At 36.9% G+C, this 20,587-nt stretch overlaps 1 protein-coding gene across 3 annotated transcripts in view; it reads left to right on the top strand.

The window, feature by feature from the left end:
- Positions 1-485: 485 nt before the first annotated feature.
- Positions 486-20,587, top strand: part of LOC107806432 (protein SABRE) — a 34,399-nt gene continuing 14,297 nt past the window's right edge. The window contains exons 1-9 of one of the 3 annotated variants that reach the window (XM_075240594.1): positions 486-966; positions 3,025-3,136; positions 5,022-5,297; positions 6,891-7,150; positions 8,755-8,968; positions 11,619-11,789; positions 11,886-11,963; positions 15,803-16,054; positions 16,674-18,764. In XM_075240594.1, coding sequence (XP_075096695.1) covers positions 896-966; positions 3,025-3,136; positions 5,022-5,297; positions 6,891-7,150; positions 8,755-8,968; positions 11,619-11,789; positions 11,886-11,963; positions 15,803-16,054; positions 16,674-18,764 — 3,525 coding nt within the window. In that variant the 5' untranslated portion in view covers positions 486-895. The remainder of the gene's footprint in view (positions 967-3,024; positions 3,137-5,021; positions 5,298-6,890; positions 7,151-8,754; positions 8,969-11,618; positions 11,790-11,885; positions 11,964-15,802; positions 16,055-16,673; positions 18,765-20,587) is intronic. The other 2 variants (XM_075240595.1, XM_075240596.1) reach the window with 2 other exon arrangements.

A 20,587-nucleotide genomic window follows, 5' to 3' on the forward strand; every position in this document is an offset into this window, starting at 1 on the left:
CAGTGGAGGGTTGGTGGTCAGGGGCGGATTTAGGGGGCGCAAGGGTGTTCACCCGAACATCCTTTGCTGAAAAATTACACTATATATATAAGGCAAAATCTATTTTTTATCTCTATATATTAAGTTTTGAATACTCTAACATAATTCAAAAGTGTAGTTTAGGGGTCAAGGAGGTTCAAAATCTACTTAAGGTCATGAGTTCAATTTTTTGAACCCCTTCGTGGCAAGGTGATGAAGTTTGAGAAAGAGTTTTGAAAAATATTTTCTTTTTTCCCCAAAAAATAAAACATCACGTGTTTAAAATTTAGAAGGGTAAGTATGCAGGAATAAAATAGAGTTTCGACTAAGCATTTTACAAATCTGAGTTAAAAAAGGCTCCAAAAATGCATGATTTTAAAAAAGGAAAAAATTATTTAATTTTTAAAAAATGTCTCGTGTTTAAATTCAATGTAATGTATATATAACTTAAATCCATCAAATTAAGTGGAGCAAGTTGTAAATTGAGGCAAGTGAATTGAACAGGCGTCTCTCTGTTTTACGCACTCTCTCTCGTATGCTCTTTGATTTAGCAAATATGGCGGATCGAACACAATTCATTTTACGTCCCTCTCCTACAAACACTCCTTTACCACTACTTGACCATTTCCCATTCTCCGTCTACCTCGCTTCTTTCCTCTTCTCTGTCAATTTCTCCTCCACTATTCAGTATTTTTCTTCAGTACTCGTCCCACCATAGAGGAACTGGAAATTCCTTTGTTTTTTTTCCTCTTCTTTTCTCTTCACATGAAGAAGATGTGCAGAAAATTAGTGTATAGGGATTGATTTTTTATTTTTTTAGCTTCGAAAAATGGTTAATCAGTGAGACAATATATCAATCATTTTTTTGCCAACCGCCATGGCTGCTTCTTTGGCGAAGTATATGTTGGGATTCTTTGTTGTTTCGGCAATACTATGGAGTATAATCAAGTAAGTCAATTGCAGTTCAAGTATTTATCAATTGTTACTATATCATGTGAATAATGAATACTTCGCTCTCGCTTACATTTCTATGGCAACTATTAATTGTTCTAAACTCCTAATTCTATGACACTCTTTCAATTTTGGGACATTCTCAGATTATTTATCTATCAAACTAATTTTTCAATCATTACCACACTCAGTATTCCATTTTATGTGACACTCCCCCAAAATGGTTTTTCTTTGACTAGGATTTTCATATATTCTTAAGATATACTCTTTATGTTACGATTTATCTGATGTAATTTGACGATCCACCAAGTTTAAGAAACAAAGGGAAATTTTGAAACTTGTGCCTTAAACATGCCATAATATTTCTGTGGTTGTAAAAGCTTCACAATTAGAGTAAAATGAGAAGTGTAAAGTTAAATTGTTTTCAAATAGAAATGTAATTCTTTAAAAAGTAAGTAGTGTCACACAAAAAGGAAGTACTTTTTAGTAAATAGTGTCACATAAATTGGAAAGGAGGGAGTATTTTTTATTAATAACCGGAGATCTCTTCTGAGTTAGCTGGCGCAACCCAGTAGTATGGGCCGCTCTCTATCTTGCTCTCACTTAATTGTTAGGTGAACTGTGCGCCCTATACTTTTTGGGGTCGTTTGGTTGGAATACGATTTATACCGGTATAAGTTATATTGGGATTAGTTATGTTGGGATTAGTTATGTTGGGATTGTTGTTTATTCATTGTTTGGTATGTTGTATTAAGAATGACAATTGTATAATTTCTAAGAAGAAGGTATAAGTTATACCGGTGCTAATTACCCCACCTTCTATAAGGTATAAGTTATCCCGGTGTTAAAATTAACACCGGGATAACTTATACCTGGTTTGCTAACCAAACAGAGTATTAAGGTGGTATAAAAGTTTTATACCACCCTTATACCTTCTTATACCTCATACCAAACGACCCCTTTGTGTATATAAGTAGGAAGTATAATACTTGTAGTCACAAGTTTAGCAAAGTTTGCTATTTCTCTAGTAAACGAGGTCTCATGGTACAATAGCTTCCTTGTTTGGTTTGTCAATGAGGCTTATGTTTCTTATGTACTTCTGACTCATGTTATGGATTAATATAAGCTGCTAACTTCTGTGTGCCCTATGTACACATCCTGCCTTGTGTCTTTATCACTGAATCAAAGCCTTATGGGGAAAAAACTGCAAAATATATTTCAAATATAAAACTATTAAACTTTTGTACTCTTATTAGTTCAAACTATGCTAATTTAAATTGTTTTTGTAAAATGAAGGAGCTAATGTCTGTATTAAGATGGAAAATTGAATGGATTGACCCTAATACTGCGAACTCGTATTCTTTTTGGGAAAAAAAAACAAAGGATTATATTGTCATGTAAAATGGAGGGAGGGAGAATTATTCATTATTAGTTGAACTTTATCGGTTGTGCTAATGCTTTTCTCGAATAAAATTAGACACTAGTACATGTAGCATATAAGAAAATTTTTCTATCCATTCACAATTCTCTTCTCTATATTGATATAGAGTGGTGTTGTAGAATGTAATGCTTAATTTAATTGGATTAGACTCATGTTTTAGTGATATGCGTCTTCACTGCTTCTATTTGGTGCAAAATATTAATTGTAAGTTTATTGTAGGTCATATGTAACGTTGACTCTTAGTAGTGATGAGAAAGTGTTAGTGCAGAAAATTTTCCATTTTTCTTATTGTCAGCATTAAGCAGTCTAGCTCTAATTGAGCTTAACGATTTTAAAAAGGGTTTGGTTCTATCTAGAGAAATTTGTTAGCTAAAACATTTGTACGTCTCGTTTGGTCAATCTTGAATCCATGAGTAATTTTCTTTTCTTCTATATCCTTTTCCTTTTTCATTCGTTGAATTAGTTTTAGTGCATGCTCACTATGCATTTCTTGCTCAGATTTGGTTCCAGGTCAATCTTGAATCCATGAGCAATTTTCTTTTCTTCTATACCCTTTTCCTTTTTCATTCGTTGAATTAGTTTTAGTGCATGCTCACTATGCATTTCTTGCTCAGATTTGGTTCCAGGTTGTTTATATGGATTTTAAGCCGGGTCATGAAAGCCTCCATTTCATTCCGTGTTGGAGGATGTAATTGCTTGAGAGATGTGGCGGTGAAGTTCAACAAGGTAGTTTTTTTTTAATAACTTTTTTCTATTTCAGTTTGATCTGTAACTTTAAGGGAGTGACATCAACTGTCTCTGATGATGTCTTTGTTTCGTGGAACAGTTTTTAACTAGACTAAATTTACTACTTTTTGCTTTGTTTTCTGTCATTGTTTTGGCTGACTATGTTTGAATTTCTGCATACATTTTCCAACTACGTACTGCTTTGTGTCAACCTTTACAGGTGATGTACTACTTAAGTAGTTGGTTAGATAATAAGTATCAACCTTTGTGTCAACCTTTAACTGCATGGATATTCGCAGCAGTTTTGTACTCTTTTCTGGTACCATCTTGGTATTCAGTTAATAAACCTTTACCTTTTCAAAAAAAAAAAAAAAAGATAATAAGTAATAGGAAGTTTATTTGTTAGTCTTGACACTTGGCTTTTACAATATACAAGATTATTAGTGATTTTATGTTTCATCTTAGGTTAATGTCCTTAAGACTACTATAGGATTTGTAAACATATCTAATATTACTTTTAGGACTTAAGGCTTTAGTTTTTTGTGATCCAAATTGACTGTAACGGTGTGATTCTTGGAGTAAATGTGACTCCTATAGAGCTTCTCCTTCCTGTACCATGGTTGTCCTGTTAAGATCTAAAATATGACTCTTATTCTTTTAGATTATGTTAAAGCTTTAATTCTTGTCCTAGTGTTAGAAATTTTACTTTCTTTTCCCTGGAAAAGCATTTTCTCTTTGCAAGCCAAGTTTGTTGGTAGAGGTACAGGAGGCAACTCAACTTATGTTGTATTAGGCTAGTACATAATACTTGTGAAGATCTTGATTGAAACAGTGTTGTTATCCGATGGCGTAGGCAGGATCTCCACGAAGGGGGTTCAAACAAAAAATTTGTAGCTAGTGGGAATTGAACCTATGACCTTAGGAAGGTTTTGAACCCCCTTAACCACTAAGCTACACTTTTGGGTTGTGTTAAGGGAGTTCAAAACTTAATATATAGAGGTAAAAAACAGATTTTGCCTTATATATACAGCGTAAATTTTCGGCGAAGGGGGTTCGGGTGAACCCCCTTCCGCCCCCCTAAATCCGCCCTGTTATCCACCATGTTCCCAAACTGGCTCATATTCACTTGGTGCCTACTCCTCCTTGGCAAAACATGCCAAAGATCATGTAGCTAATCTACAGGTGAAACTTTCTTTGATCATAGCTCGATTTGAATCATGAATGGTTGTGGGCAAAACCTTCTCATTTGGAAAAATCATTAGTATTGTCTATTTCCAGTGCCTTCGAAGAATTGTCATTGAAAATGATCTTAAGCTATGGAGAACTGTTTTCTATAATGATGATATTACGTTTGTCCTTATTCTGTTTGTTTCATTGTCTCAAGTACCATCCATTGCTTAGAGTGCTGTACACTTTAACTAGTTTTGGCCATGCCAGCAAGCTTTTTGGTTTTAGATCAACTAAAAAAGTGGAAGAACACTTTGGCCTTCTTGGCATCAGATCTTTTGAGTTGCAGGATATGAACTGACTAGAACAGAGTCCTTGTTAGCAAGCATTACCTTTTATTGGAAAAAAATTTGGTATCTGAATCTAAAAAATTACTCATGCCATTTTTGTGCTTGAGTTCCAGAATAGAAATTAATGTTATGGGTTATTCCCGTACTTTGGGTTGTTTTTACACCAAAGTCTGGAGTGCACAATGATTTAGCTAGGTCCTCCACTTAAGGGAATTCTTAAGTTGCTGTAACTAACTGTTCTGGCATTGATTTGCAAGTTTGTGATTGTTTACTTGACAAGGCAAGAATTCCCTGCAAGATGTTCTATATATGCTGGGTCATGAATTACTTTAATCTTTGTTCTCCTCACTATAACGGATAATTTTCAGGGTGCTGTTGAGAGCATATTCATCAGTGAAATCAGACTCAGTATACGACAGTCCTTGGTGAAGCTCGGGGCTGGGTTGATCTCGAGGGATCCAAAACTACAGCTGTTAATATGCGGTTTAAAAGTTGTAATGAGGGCTTCAAGTAAAAGCTCAAAGAAAACAAGCTCAAAGAGAACAAGATCTCGTAAATCTCGGAAATTAGGTAGAGGGAAGTGGATGGTTGTAGCTAATATAGCCAGGTTTTTGTCAGTTTCTATGACTGAGACGGTTGTGAAGGTAAGCCTGGTTCCAATTATCACACTTGATCTTTTGGGTGTTTATGATTATTGTTTGACTTGCCTTTTCTTCCATCATACTGATGCACCAGATAGACACTCTAACGGATGTTGCTTTATCGGTTACCTTTTTTGTCAAGTTTTTTTACTGTTTGTAATTGTGCATGCTGAAGATTTTTGTGACAAAAATATATTTGAATAATTTTTTGATTCACTGAAATTCTTACTTTATGTGTGAGCTGAAATAACTAAACAAGGAAATTAATTGCTTTTGCCTGTATAGCGCGCTACTTCCGAGTTCGATCAACTTATACATAGAAGGATTTGAATTGTAGGTTAATGCTTACAAGAAACCAGTTGAAGTATACCTTGGAGATCAAGGTTCAAATCCTAGTGGGGACAAAAAGTAGGTGATTTTTTTTCATCTGCCTAAGCCTTGGTGGGCAGAATTACCCGGTACCTGTGCTGGTAGGAGTTAGCAGGTACCCAGTGGAATAGTCGAGTGTACGAAAGATGGCCCAGGCAGCATCATTATTAAAAAAAAACCAAGGAAATCAGTTGAAGTATATGATTGACTGATGGGAACATATTGATTTTTTGTGTTAACTGATTTTGCAATAAATGTGAAACTAGAGATCCTACTAATATTAATCAGAATAAAGGAATCTGCAACTTAACAATATTTAAGAATTTGTACAAATTCCATTGTAACATGTTCTTTACTTTAACACGCGGACGTAGGCAGACCAGATTTAAAAGGGCAGCGTTATAAGACTTTGGGCATTGGGGTTATAGTGGGACGATATGAAATGAAGGTAAATGTTAAGACGGTGTACATTGAGAAAAGCTGGCAAGGAAGTAGCTTTAAGAGTGCAGGCAAGAACAAAAGGGAACAAACAAAGAACAATAAATGGAGCCAAAAAAGCTTGGAGTGGGTGTGAATGACATGGTTATTATATCAAGAAAGAAAAATGACGAAAACCTCAATGAGTGGAGTGTAATTTTTTTAAGGGGTTAATTAGTTGTAATCACTACTCTGAGGTGTTTGGGGGGTAGATATTTTTGAGGTTTGGATATTTTATTGGTATACTCTGGTGTGCATAGGTTCCCCTTTGAGTGCTTTTAATTCAGTTATCTTACCTGTCAAAACAAAAACGTGTTCTTTTTCAAAGTTATATACGGGAAACTGGAAAAAATATTATAGACTCTTATACTTTTGGATACAGATCATTAAGAAGCACTAACAAGAAGAGAATAATTTGGAGTACTCCATTTGTTAGTGGTATTGGGGAATATCATTAAAGCTTTATGTGCATGGAAATTCATTACCCATAAAGTGAAGGAATTGTATGAAATTTGTTTCTGTTCTGCAATGACCTGTAGCCTTAGTGTAGTATGTTAATGCAATGATAGCTAGATAAAGTATTTCTTAATGGGACATCCATTTTGTTCCAAAGTATGTTCCTAATTTGTTCTAATACACATGATATTTTTTCTTCTTTGTGATGCTTATGTTCTTGTTAATTTCGGTAGCTTTTTTCCCCTCATGTATCATTTTTCTTATGCTTGTTGATTCTCTCTTTAAATTTTGTAGACACCAAAAGCTGGTTTGGAAGTTAAAGAAATAACACTTGATATATCTAAAGATAATGGATCAGAGCCAGCCTTATCTGTCAAGTTGCACGTTACTTCTATTCTTGTTCACGTATGTGAATCACAAGTCAGTTCTGGTCAATCATCAATGCACAGCGGATCTTTTCCTGCCAACCGTGCAATACTAACCATGACGGAAAGGACCTCTGCCCCTTTCCGCTGTGAGGAAGTTTCTCTCTTGTGTGAGTTTGGCCATGATAGGTATACTTTTTCAATTGTTTCATTTTAAAAAAAAATGCATTATGTAGTTTAATTTATTCAGTAACTGACAATTTATGGGGCCTCTCCTCTAGTCATTCAAATCCTAGTTACTTCTCTTGTAGCCCATACATAGTAATATACTTGCTGGTTGTGTTAGATCAGAATTTAAGCTTTCGGAGTGCCGTTAATGTCCATGCCATTATTTTCTTCCTACAACTTTTTAACAGCTCGGGCCGTCTCATTACCTTTGTTGTTTTAAACACGAGAACCTTATCTAAGATAATCAGTTGGCTCAACTACTTCTACATTTTCTTGCTTTTTTCTTTTCTTTGGAAATTTTAAAGGTTATAACTTATAAGCTTAATATGTGCACCAAATTGGTTTAGTTTTCTTTGGAAGTAGAAGCCCTCAAGCATCTCATACAGCTAAATTTCCAAAAGATGCCTTATATTAACTAAGTAATTGTATCTCTCAATATGCTATACAAAAGTAACACAAATACCTAAACTAGAGCTTTCTTTAATTTCTCATAAAGCAGGTCATTTTGTCCAATTAAACCTTCAAAAAATTGTTCTTATGTAAAGAACGAGTAGTCCCAGCTTATATATTAAGAAAACAGCTATTTGATATGCAATATATGTTGAGGTGATAGTTTTACATCTCCCTTTCCTTGTCTAAGTACAATAAGATTTTGAGATAAAGAGCATGTTGAGTTTACACAGGTTGAGCAGAAGGAACTTTCTTAGATCATGTCATCTTGTTTGATGGAAAACATGGATATGTCAAAAGGGGCTGATTGAGCAAAACTATAAAAGTTCTTTGATAAATCGTGAAGTACAGAGATGAATTTCATTGAGGAGAAGAGAACTTGCTGTTTATAAAGATGTAGCACCTATATTTATATAGGAAAAGGATACATTGAAGAACCCCAATCATAGGAAAACTAGGATGGTAGCTTGTCAATCAAGAAATAAAACAGAAGACAGTAAGATAGAAGCTCCACAACTTTTTGGAATTGGATTGACAGTAGATATCTGAAATCAAACAAAAACACAATTGTGTGGATGTAAATATTTGAGCTAGAGTTGCTTGGTGCTCTATAACAATAGCACTTGCCTGGTGCTGTTATTGTGAATAAAATAACCTTACTTCATCGTAAACAGGTTTGAGCTAGAGCTGCTATATCACTGAACAGTGAGCATGAAAATGTCATCGTGAACAAGATTTCACCTTTTAACTTAAATATGTCCTGCATGAAGGGGACAAGTATTTTTTGACTTTGCTAGATGAAAAGTTTACCGGCTTTCTGTTTTATGCTATTCGAAACAACAATGTTTTCTGGCATTAAAAAGAGCAATTTAATTAGCTCTTCTCGATTCTCATTTCTAGATGAGACGGGAAGTATATCATCCAACAGACCCTGTTTGCTACTATTCTTTGCCATGTGCTTGATACAAATCATTGCTTATTGTGGATAACAGTGTTGCCCTGTGACTTATTCAAATGCATTCATGTAATCTGATCTTAGTGAAAGCAATTTTTCATCTTTTAGTCTGATGTTGACTGTGCCTCGTTACTTCTCGTTGCTGTTTCTTTTCGTTTAGGGAAGCAGGAGTGGTTGTTAGGAATGTGGATATCAGAAATGGTGAAATTTCGGTTAATCTGAATGAGGAGCTGCTTCTTAAAAAGAAAAGTGCAGATATTTCACATGTAGCTATAAAGCCGATTAATGAATCTGGTACTACTGAAAAACCAGAGAAAAAACCATCAGCTTTTGCTTTTATGAGAGAAAAATATGCCTCTATGTTTCCAGAAAAGGTCAGCTATTTCCTTATTCTCATCTTTTCTAATGTGCTTGACTATATATGTTTATCCTCTTTGATGCTTTGGTAACTATGTTAAGCACTGAATAATCAAAGATGAAGCGTACAATTTGTGCTTGATTAGGTTTAGAGCTTAAGTGCATCTTAAGCAAGTCTTATATTACATTGCTTGCCAGTGGAAAAAGAGATAGAGCTGTACCTTAATCCATCAAATCTTAATGCAATTGTGAAGGAGAAATAGAGTTCCCAGTGAAGGAGAAAGCCTTATCATTTGAGTCCATGGAAGAAGCTGCAAATGAAATTCTTTGCTGTTACTAATATGTCGGAGAAGAAACATATACAAGAACGAAGACATATTGCATATGGGACTGGCCTACAGGGCGATCACTTTAAATCAAAGGTAAGATGGGTCAGACAGTTGAAGGCGGGTCCAGAAAATTATGATAAGCCCAATGTAAAAGAAAGATGCACTCAAGTTAAATGGGGACTAGGAACAATGGAGAGACGAAGCCAATCAACTTGCAACCATGAGTGCACCAGTTAGTGAATTATTGGTTAAGTTTGGGAGTTTGAGAACAGAACGCCTGAAATTTTAGGGGCCATCCAGTATGAAGTTGAGTAAGCAGGCCCTTGACTGTACCATGGTGAGTGAAAGACCTGCTAGGAAAAGCCCAGGACTTCAGATTGTTCCTTATAACTAAAGATTTCACTTAAAAAGTACAAACCCGAGTTCACTTAAAAAAACCACAAACCGATACAGACAGTAAACATAAACCGAGACTAAGTGTAACAACATAATCAGCCTCTGACCAACCAAAACCCAAACCAAGACCAAAAGCTTAACTGAACCTAGCAATATTTCATCAAAAGTTGAATGATCTTCCATGATAAGTTATAGAGAATACTGAAGGAATGACTAGTGAAGTGAACAAGCGAAGCAAAAAGGGGGAGGATCAGTGTGTGAGGGAAGACCAATGCACAACTGATGACATTTCCAACCAATTGGCCTCCACACCCAAAAATAATTTACTAACTACTTCACTCAAATGGCTACCCTTTTTCTGGTGAAGGAAGGAGATGGAAATTTAATAAGGTGGGACGGATAGAGGTAGAAGGAGGAATGGGAGAACTGTATAATTTAGCTGAAACTCAATATCTTCAAAATACAAACAATTGACAATTTTACTGCTACCTTGCGGCTTGATAGTGATTCAAGGGGGAACGACATTCAGTTGGGATATGCAGTTTACTAGGAAGTATGAATTGGTCAGTCATGATGAGATGGATGATTAATGGGAGCATTTCAGAAAGTTTGGATGTAGAAGAGGGAAAGAAGAAGGCATTGAAGATGTCTGCAGGCGGGTCAGATAACATGCATCTTAGTTGGTTCCGCCACCACTAGATAACATATAGATTCTCTATGGGGGAGATAAGGGTTTCAGCATGGATGGGAAAGAATTATTGGGATTTCAGTAATTGTAGGGAATGTCATGCTTTTTATTAAGGAAAAAGAATGACATCCCCTAAAATATCTAGTGTGTGTCATTCTAGGGGCTCAAAAGGAGGGCACTTTATTTATATTGTCTAGCATTGAATAGAAATGCAAGTAGCTGGGAGGACAAGAGCAGGTTAAGGAATTCTTGGATTTTATCAACTATTAGAAAAAACTTAAAGACTGAGAAGTAGAAGAGTTTAATGTTGAAGAGTACAATCTGCCTAGTGTGAAGAAAATGGCCCTTGGGTCAAACTGTGCAAGCAAAAATCTCACTCGTGGTCACATGTACCTGTATGTGAGATGAACATAGAAAAGGAGTGTTCATATAGAGATCATGTGTTTCATTACATGAACAACACCATGGAAAGCAATTTACTGTAAGGCAAGGTTCTTAATTGATGGTATGTGCAGTCGATTACCACTAGGAAGAAACAGCAATAAAAACAGACTGGAAAATTAAGGTTCAATAGCACGGAGATGATGCTGTTGAACATTGTTCTTACTTCTTCCAGACAATCTCAAGAAATTCTAGACTAGAATACATAAATTGTAAATGTAATTTATCAGTTAGTAGGGACCAATTTACAATAGTGTTCTTTAAATGCCCATTATGTGCGAAACATGCTCCAATTAATTGAATTCGACACATTCAGTTAAACCCTGAATAGCAAGAATATTGACTGAAAATCTTATGTGCATTTGCTATGCAGTTGAAAATTAACTCCTTTCTAGACTAGTTCTTCCTTGTGTAGTTTTAGAAGAACTGGTCTGCTATGTCTGTAATTTCTCTCTTTAACTTTTTGGGCGAGGAGTCCTATGTGAGGCACTTTAAGCTTACTTATTTTCCCATCACTTGAAGAAATTTCATTATTGTTCACAGTTGAAACATTAAATGGAAATCATGATCTGAGTGCAGTTGGCACAGTAGATATCAGGTAAAAGAGGTGCAGTTAGGGTAACAGCTTTTGTCAAGCAGTTGAAATAGGAGTGACAGGTGGATTAGGCATCATCTCGTGCAATGCTTGGTAAAAAACACATGATCAACATATACTGCGTGGACTGGGATACCCAATACTTGTTATGTAATAGCACACATATAGGTAGTGGTGCTTGCATTTGATTGATATACTTACTGTATTTTGTTTGATAGCTTAGCTTCACTTTACCCAAAGTGGATGTGAAGTTTGTGCACCGGGTAGAGGGTTTAATGGTTGAGAATAGCATTATGGGCATCCACCTAAAAGGCTCAAAAACTCAATCTATTGAAGATGTTGGAGAAAGCACGCAACTTCATGTTCAGTTGGAGATCAGTGAAATTCATGTATGTTCGCATGGTCAATTCCCTTAAACTCTTCTTTACTATAAAATTTCTCTTGCCAGGTATTTATCTAAAGATTGATTTTTTACTATATTGTAGCTACTTAAAGATGCCGGCACATCAATTGTCGAGATATCAAAACTTGAAACCATTGCTTCAGTTTATATTCCGTTTGAGGTAAAATGCTGCCTGCTTTTAGCTGCACCAATTTTCTTAGCTTTCTTATTTTTGGCAAACTGCTGTACATTTAGCATTGTATCACGTTGTAGAGTTACTTCTTTCACTGTTGAGAAGGCAAACTGGGACATACTATATTCACCTCAGTGAAGTTCTCAAAATTGATACCGTAATTAAGATGAATAGATTTTGCCTTTCCCAACAAACCATGCTTGAACTGCCCATCTTTTTAGTTTATTGGATCTACCAATTCAGTTCATGATATTATGTATTTTTGTTCAATTTCATTTAACAGGAGAAATGAATTTTTCTTTTGTGTAATGGAAATATAAAAACTTGTGTATGTGAAATTTAAGAGAATTAGTTTTAAATATAGAGTGTGCTATAAGCGTTCAAATTATGGTTTAATATGAAATGAAATGGAGAAGGTGGGTGCAGACTTCATTTATGTGCGAAATGGGTAAGGATATCGGAAGCAAAATTTGGAAAATGTTGTCGGCTATACACGATTGTATGCCTATAATTTATATACCAATTGAGACCATTACACATGAATGTTTACCAATTCCATGGTTAGAACTGGAGATCAATTGGGAGACATTTTCACAAAAGCTTTGAATGGAGCTCGAGTTGAATATATCTGTAACAAGTTGGGCATGATCAATATATATGCTCCAACTTGAGGGGGAGTGTTGACATACAAGTTGTCTAGCACATGTATACACATGTACTACATCATAGCTAGCACATGTATATGAGTTGTATAGTAGGTGTAATACAAGTTGTGTAGCACATGTATACACATGTACTACATCATAGCTAGCACATGTATATGAGTTGTATAGTAGGTGTAATTAGGTGTATGACAACTAATAGATTAGGTGAATTAGTATTATAAATAGGCCTTGTAATCTTCTCTTCTAGATATGAAATATAGAACTTCTTTGGTTTCTAACATGGTATCAGAGCATTGAAGTTTTTTCATCAGTTTGTTGTTGGGAATTTTTTTTCCCCGTTCGAATTATTTTTGTTCAGAACAGTCTTTCGCTGCTTTGATTCTATTTCACTATTTCCGGCCATTTTTTGCCCCGGCCGCTTCTTTACAGATTTTTCTACTCACTATTCCGACCAAAGTGGTACTGTCAGAATTTTTTTTTCCTGACAACTTTCATTTTCCAAGATCACTGTTCCGGCACTGTTCACTGTACTTGTTTGTTCGTGATGTTCGTCCACAGGTAACTAAATTAGATCCAAAGGCCCTTAAGTGTGTGTTCTTAGGGTACTCACGTCTTCAGAAAGGTTATCGGTGTTATTCTCCAGATCTCAAAAGGTACTTAGTGTCTGCCGATGTCACATTCCATGAAAATTATCCGTTCTTTTCTTCATATGTTTATAACAGTCCTGAGGAAGAAGATGATACTTTGGTCTACACTGTCACACATCCAGTTAGTTCTCCAACACCTCTTCCTCAGTCACCTGTTTCCCTCGATCGACCATCCGAGCAGCCACCTATTCTTCGTGTGTATACCAGGCGACAACAAACCTCAGAACCCGATCCTTTACCTACTTCTGCTTTGTCGGTAGATCCAACCTCCTGTGTTTCAGATCCTAGTTTGGATCTTCCTATTGCCATTCGCAAAGGTACACGACAATGTACTTATCCTATTTCTTCTTTTGTGTCTTATGACCATTTGTCTACTTCTTCTAGCTCGTTTATTGCATCATTAGATTCTGCTAGGATACCTAAAACTGTTCGTGAAGCATTGCCCCACCCAGAAGAGATGATGGCTTTAGATGAGAATGGTACTTGGGAGTTGGCCGATCTGCCCACTAACAAAAAGGCTATTGGGTGCAAGTGAGTATTTGCTGTTAAGTTTAACTCCGATGGGACAGTAGCTCGCCTTAAGGCACACCTTATTGCAAAAGGGTATGCACAGACCTATGGAGTCGACTATTTGGATACTTTTTCCCCGGTCGCCAAGTTAGCTTCTGTTCGATTATTCATTTCCATGGCAGCTACTTATGATTGGCCTCTGCATCAGCTTGATATAAAGAATGCTTTTCTACATGGAGATCTTCAGGAAGAAGTATATATGGAGCAACCACCTGGGTTTGTTGCTCAGGGGGAGTGTGGAAAGGTATGTCGTCTTCGAAAATCTCTTTATGGGCTGAAACAGAGTCCCTGTGCTTGGTTTGGCAGATTTAGTGAGGCTGTTCTAGAATATGGGATGAAGAAAAGCAATTGCGATCATACGGTGTTTTATAAAAAGTCTGATGATGGTATTCTTTTATTGGTAGTATATGTTGATGACATCGTTATTACTGGAAGTGATATTACAGGAATTTCAACTCTAAAGTCTTTCCTTCACACTCAATTTCAGACGAAAGATTTAGGGCAACTAAAGTATTTTTTGGGAGTTGAAGTTACACGGAGCAAGAAAGGCATCTTCTTGTCCCAAAGGAAATATACTCTTGACTTGTTAGCTGAAACTGGAAAGTTGGGATCTAAACCATGCAGCATGCCAATGGTTCCTAACACACAACTCGTGAAAGAAGACGGTGAGTTATTCGAAGATCCAGAGAAATATAGGAGATTGGTTGGGAAACTGAACTATCTTACAGTAACTCGTCCCGATATCGCATACTCTGTCAGCATTGTGAGTCAGTTTATGTCTTCCCCAACAGTCAGGCATTGGGCGGCTCTGGAGCAGATTCTTTGTTATCTAAAGGGATCTCCAGGACGGGGTCTAGTATATAAGAATAATGAACACACTAACATTGAGTGTTTCACAGATGCAGATTGGGCAGGGTCAAAAGACGATAGGAGATCCACGACAGGATATTGCGTTTTTGTTGGTGGAAACTTGATTTCGTGGAAGAGTAAGAAACAAAATGTCGTATCTCGATCTAGTGCGGAAGCAGAATACAGAGCTATGGCACAATCTGTGTGTGAGGTTGTATGGGTACATAAACTATTAAGTGAAGTTGGCTTCCAAACTACATTGCCAGCAAAGTTGTGGTGTGATAATCAAGCTGCTCTTCATATCTCCTCTAATCCTGTATTTCACGAAAGGACTAAGCACATTGAAATAGATTGTCACTTTGTTCGTGAAAAGATTCAACAAAAGCTCATCTCTACAGGTCATGTTAGAACTGGAGATCAATTGGGAGACATTTTCACAAAAGCTTTGAATGGAGCTCGAGTTGAATATATCTGGAACAAGTTGGGCATGATCAATATATATGCTCCAACTTGAGGGGGAGTATTGACATACAAGTTGTCTAGCACATGTATACACATGTACTACATCATAGCTAGCACATGTATATGAGTTGTATAGTAGGTGTAATACAAGTTGTGTAGCACATGTATACACATGTACTACATCATAGCTAGCACATGTATATGAGTTGTATAGTAGGTGTAATTAGGTGTATGGCAACTAATAGATTAGGTGAATTAGTATTATAAATAGGCCTTGTAATCTTCTCTTCTAGATATGAAATATAGAACTTCTTTGGTTTCTAACACTGGTTTTAGTTACTATTCATGCTTTCTATTTTCTTTATCAGGAGTTGAAAGGTTTGCATGATTTTGCATGTTTCTCCTGTAACATATGTTGTGCTTGTTAAGGTTTCACCTCAATATGTGTGCTCCTCTACCAGCATCATTTATAAGGATGGATATAAGTTAAACTAATGTTCTATCCATGACATGTTCCCCTTTTGCTGTATATCATCTTTTTCATGCTTCCCCTTTGGCATTCATTGTTTCTGTATGTCTTAATTATGTCAATTCTTCTCCTGCAATTTGATCATACATAACATTTTACTTTCAGCCTGCTTCACCGATCAGATCTGAAATTGGTGTTAAGCTTGGAGGTACGCGGTGCAACCTCATAATTACAAGATTAAATCCTTGGATGCGCCTTCATGCTTCAAAGAAAAAGAAGATGGTACTCCGAGAAGAAAGTTCTACTCGTGAAAAAATAAAGTCATCTGATCATAAAACCATTATGTGGACCGCCACTATTTCGGCCCCTGAAATGAGTATAATGGTCTATGATCTGAATGGCTTGCCATTCTGTCATGTAAGACTTCTGATATCCTATGGACATCTTTGACTCTTGTTTGAGACGTTGTCCCTTACATGAAATTCTTCTCTTTATTCCTTCTCAAATCTTTTGTGTCTTTACTTCACACAAAACATTTAGTGATCCAAGCTCAAACAAAAAAATTGAGTTTGGTTTTTGCATGATTTTACTTCAGCTATTTGTTGTTTTAGCCAGAATACAATGCTTAAATATCTGAGTATAGATCTGCTGAAACTCTACGGATTAAGATGGTAGTTTGGCTTCAACATAGTAAAGCTATTGGTCTTGAACTCTTTCCTATAATTTACATCTCTCAGCTACAAGGGACTCACCGAGTTGGTGACCTTTTGCTTGAACTGATTTCTTTTTTCCATGTAATCAAGGACATGTTGCGTTCTAGACATTTAGTTTCTCCTGACAATGAGTTTCCCTTTCTATTCAAAATAGTCAAAAAATGTTACATCAGTATTAGCATGGATAACTAGGTTGTCAGCTGGTGTCTGTAGAATATTTTTGTAGTAGACACGTTATTTCATCCTCCTGTTTAAATATGATGCATCGTACTTCGTTATCAAAGAAATATGATGCATCGTCCTTTGTTATCTGTATATTGCAGGCTTGTTCTCAGTCTTTACATGTCTTTTCCAATAATACATCAAGTGCAGGCCCATTAATGCAAACAGAAATTGTTGAATTCAATCTAAACATGTCTGACGAGCATCAAGAATGCATAAAGGACCTGTTTGGGGTTGAAAAAAACATTAGTTCACTAATTCATATAGCAAAAGTCAGTCTTGATATGGGCAGGAAAGATTTGGATTCACCTGAAGAGGGACTTAACTGTAAAAAAGTTCTCTCTGTTGATGTTCCTGGAATGGGTATATGCTTGACCTATAGGCGCCTCGCATCCCTGATATCAGCAGCTTTTTCTTTCAAATGTTTCCTGAAGAGTTTCTCTGTCACTGGTAAGAAACCAAATACCCAGGGAACGAAATCATCCAAGCCATCAGGAAAAGGGATTCAAGAAATAAAATTTAATCTACAACAGTGCTCTTTAAATATAATTGGAGAGGCGGGCTTGGAAAATGCTGTTGTTCCTGACCCGAAACGGGTCAATTATGGATCTCAGGGTGGTCGTATTGTGATTAGTGTTTCAGCTGATGGTACCCCCCGCACTGCAAATATAATATCTACAGCTTCAGATGAATTAGAAAAAGTGAAGTACTCTGTGTCCCTTGATATTTTCCACCTAAAATTTTGTATGAACAAGGAGAAACAATCGACACAGGTGGAGCTTGAAAGAGCCAAATCTATTTTTCAAGAACATTTAGAAGACAGAAACCTTGTCACTAAAGTTACATTGCTTGATATGCAGAATACAAAGTTTGTGAAACGATCTGGTGGCCTTAAAGAGATTGCGACGTGCTCTCTCTTTAGTGCCAGCGATATATCAGTTAGATGGGAGCCTGATGCGCATATAGCATTGTTTGAGCTGGGCCTGCAATTGAAGTTGCTCGTGCACAATCAAAAGCTTCAAGAACCTGCTAAAGAAGGAGATTTTAAAGATAATGAGCAGGGCAAAGAGACCTCCAAAGAATCACTACAGCTGGAGAAACAACACAAGAAAAGAGAATCAGTTTTTGCTGTTGATGTGGAAGTGCTTAATATATCTGCTGAAGTTGGAGATGGTGTTGAGACAGCAGTTCAGGTGCAGTCGATCTTTTCAGAAAATGCTCGGATAGGTATGCTTCTTGAAGGGATCGTGCTCAGCTTCAACAATGCAAGACTATTTAGAAGCAGCAGGATGCAAATTTCTCGTATTCCCAAACCCTCTAGCAGCGCACCAAATGAAAAAACTGAGAATGGCACAACATGGGATTGGGTAATTCAAGCCCTTGATGTTCATATATGCATGCCATACAGGTTGCAATTGCGTGCAATAGACGATTCTGTTGAGGAAATGATTCGAGCTTTAAAGCTCGTAACTGCTGCAAAGACTAAACTTATGTTTCCCAATAAGGAAGAGAAACCGAAAGTTAAAAAGACTAGTTCAACAAAAATTGGTCGAGTCAGATTCTGCATAAAGAAGCTCACGGCTGATATTGAAGAAGAACCAATACAGGGATGGCTTGATGAACATTATCAGCTATGGAAGAACGGGGCCTGTGAATCAGCGGTCAGATTAAACTTTCTTGATGAACTTATTTCCAAAGGCGGAAAATGTGAAGGTTCCGCTGAAGGAAATGATCCTCTTGATGATGGCAAGATCAATATTACTGGAGAAGAGATCGATGTAGAGGATACTTCAGCCATTCAGAAACTGCGGGAGGAGATCTACAAGCAGTCATTCAGGTCATATTACCAGGCATGCAAAAAGCTTGTTCTGGCAGAAGGATCTGGGGCCTGTAATGAAGGATTTCAAGCGGGCTTCAAGCTTAGCACTGCAAGAACTTCTCTTTTTTCAATTTCTGCTACCGAATTAGATGTAAGCTTGACAAAAATTGAAGGAGGTGATGCAGGGATGATAGAGCTTCTGCAAAAGCTTGATCCAGTATGCCGTGCACATAGCATCCCATTTTCACGATTATATGGTGGTAACATCAATTTGCATACAGGTTCTCTTGTTGTTCGGATAAGAAACTACACATCTCCGCTTCTTGCTGCTAATTCAGGCCGATGTGAAGGCCGTCTTGTAATGGCTCAGCAGGTACAATCTTTAGTTCTTTGTATTTTTCATCCTCCTCAAACCCCCAAACCCCTATGGCTTTTTCTGAATATATATGGTCATGAAAAGGCAAATAACTTTTCCAGCATTTTCTGTCTGCTTGATTTTGTTTCTGGATATCCTGCAATACTTGTATATACTTCATTTTCTCTGTATGATGTGAAAATGAAATTGCTGCTGTTAGAATAGCTTTGTGAATATATATGTAATTAGTCCGAGTCCTGTATGTAATAGGAGTAAGTTATATATTATGTGTACTTATAAATAGGGTTCATTGTATTATAATTAACATCAAGAATAATATTTTTCTCCTGTGCATTCTCACATGGTATCAGAGCATTAGTGAGAAAAGATCGTAGTGCGTCATTCCAGTGTTAATCGGGAAGAAAAAATTTAGTCATCGTGCAATTTTTCCGGTGACCTAAGGCCTGTCTACGTGAAAGTCATTTTCTGTCGGCGTTGTGCAAAAACGAACACCACCACGAGGTATATCACCCTCCGTTGACCAACCCATTAAAATTTCTCCGGCAGAAAATCTGCCACGCGCCTCCACGCGCCGTCAAGAGAAACTTTTTCGGTGAGGGTTCCGACCTACGCGCCGGCGCGTGGGTCACTTTCCGGCCAATTTTTCGCGAAACTTCTTCAAGACAGACTGCTCTCCTCACAATTCCGAGCCTACCCATCTAGTTCAAATCAAATTCCAACCACTTTTATATTTTTCCAGCGTGAACAGTAATTCCAAAAAATTGCTTTTTCCGGCTTAAACATTATAATGGAATTCATATCACAAGCCTTTGACTCACAATACATTGGATCCAATGCAATCCAGGCAGTTTCTTTACCGAATTATATTGAATTCCTTCAGTACAAAGCATGTAAACAGACATCTTCAGGGATAGCTTCCGTTGTTCAAATAGATAGTAGCGTGATTTGTGTCTCCCAATCTTCAACCTCTGAGTCTTGGGTCATTGATTTAGGTGCATCTAATCATATTTCTGGTAACAAATCTCTTTTCACTGGTAGTTCGTATTCTCAATCTCTTCCAACAGTCACAATGGCCAATGGGTCTCAAACCATGGCAACTGCAATAGGTCAAGCAAGCCCATTTCCTTCCTTACCTTTAAATTCAGTCCTTTATGTTCCTAATAGTCCTTTTAATCTCATAGCCGTTAGTCGCTTAGCCAAATCACTTAAATGCGCTGTTTTATTTCTTGATGACCTTGTTTTTACACAGGAACGCAGTACGAGGCAGATCAATGGTACCGGGCGTGAATCAGATGGACTTTATTACCTTATACTTGCAAAATCACATGGACTCACATCTTATCTTCCTTCAATAACTTGTGTTGTTACCGATTCACTAGATTTATTACATAAACGGTTGGGACATCCCAGTTTGTCAAAACTTCAGAAGGTACCTGGTTTATCTCACTTGTCCACTCTAGAGTGTGAGTCATATCATCTCGGTAAGCATACCCGCTCCCATTTACCTTGGCATCTTGATAATCGAGCAGAGCCACCTTTTACGTTAGTCCATTCAGATGTTTGGGGTCCTAGTCGGGTCAGTTTTACCTTGGGATTCCACTACTTTGTCAGTTGTATTGATGATTATTCCAAGTGCACTTGGATATTGTTGATGAAAAATTTGTCTGAGTTGTTTTCTATTTTCCAGACCTTCCACGCTGAAATTCAAAATCAATTTGGGGTTTCTATCCACACATTTTGTAGTGATAATGCCCTAGAGTATTTGTCTTCTCCATTTCAGCAGTTTATGAACTCTCATGGAATTATTCATCAAACATCTT

This window comes from Nicotiana tabacum, chromosome 20 (assembly GCF_000715075.1).
Source record: "Nicotiana tabacum cultivar K326 chromosome 20, ASM71507v2, whole genome shotgun sequence".
Lineage (NCBI taxonomy): Eukaryota > Viridiplantae > Streptophyta > Magnoliopsida > Solanales > Solanaceae > Nicotiana > Nicotiana tabacum.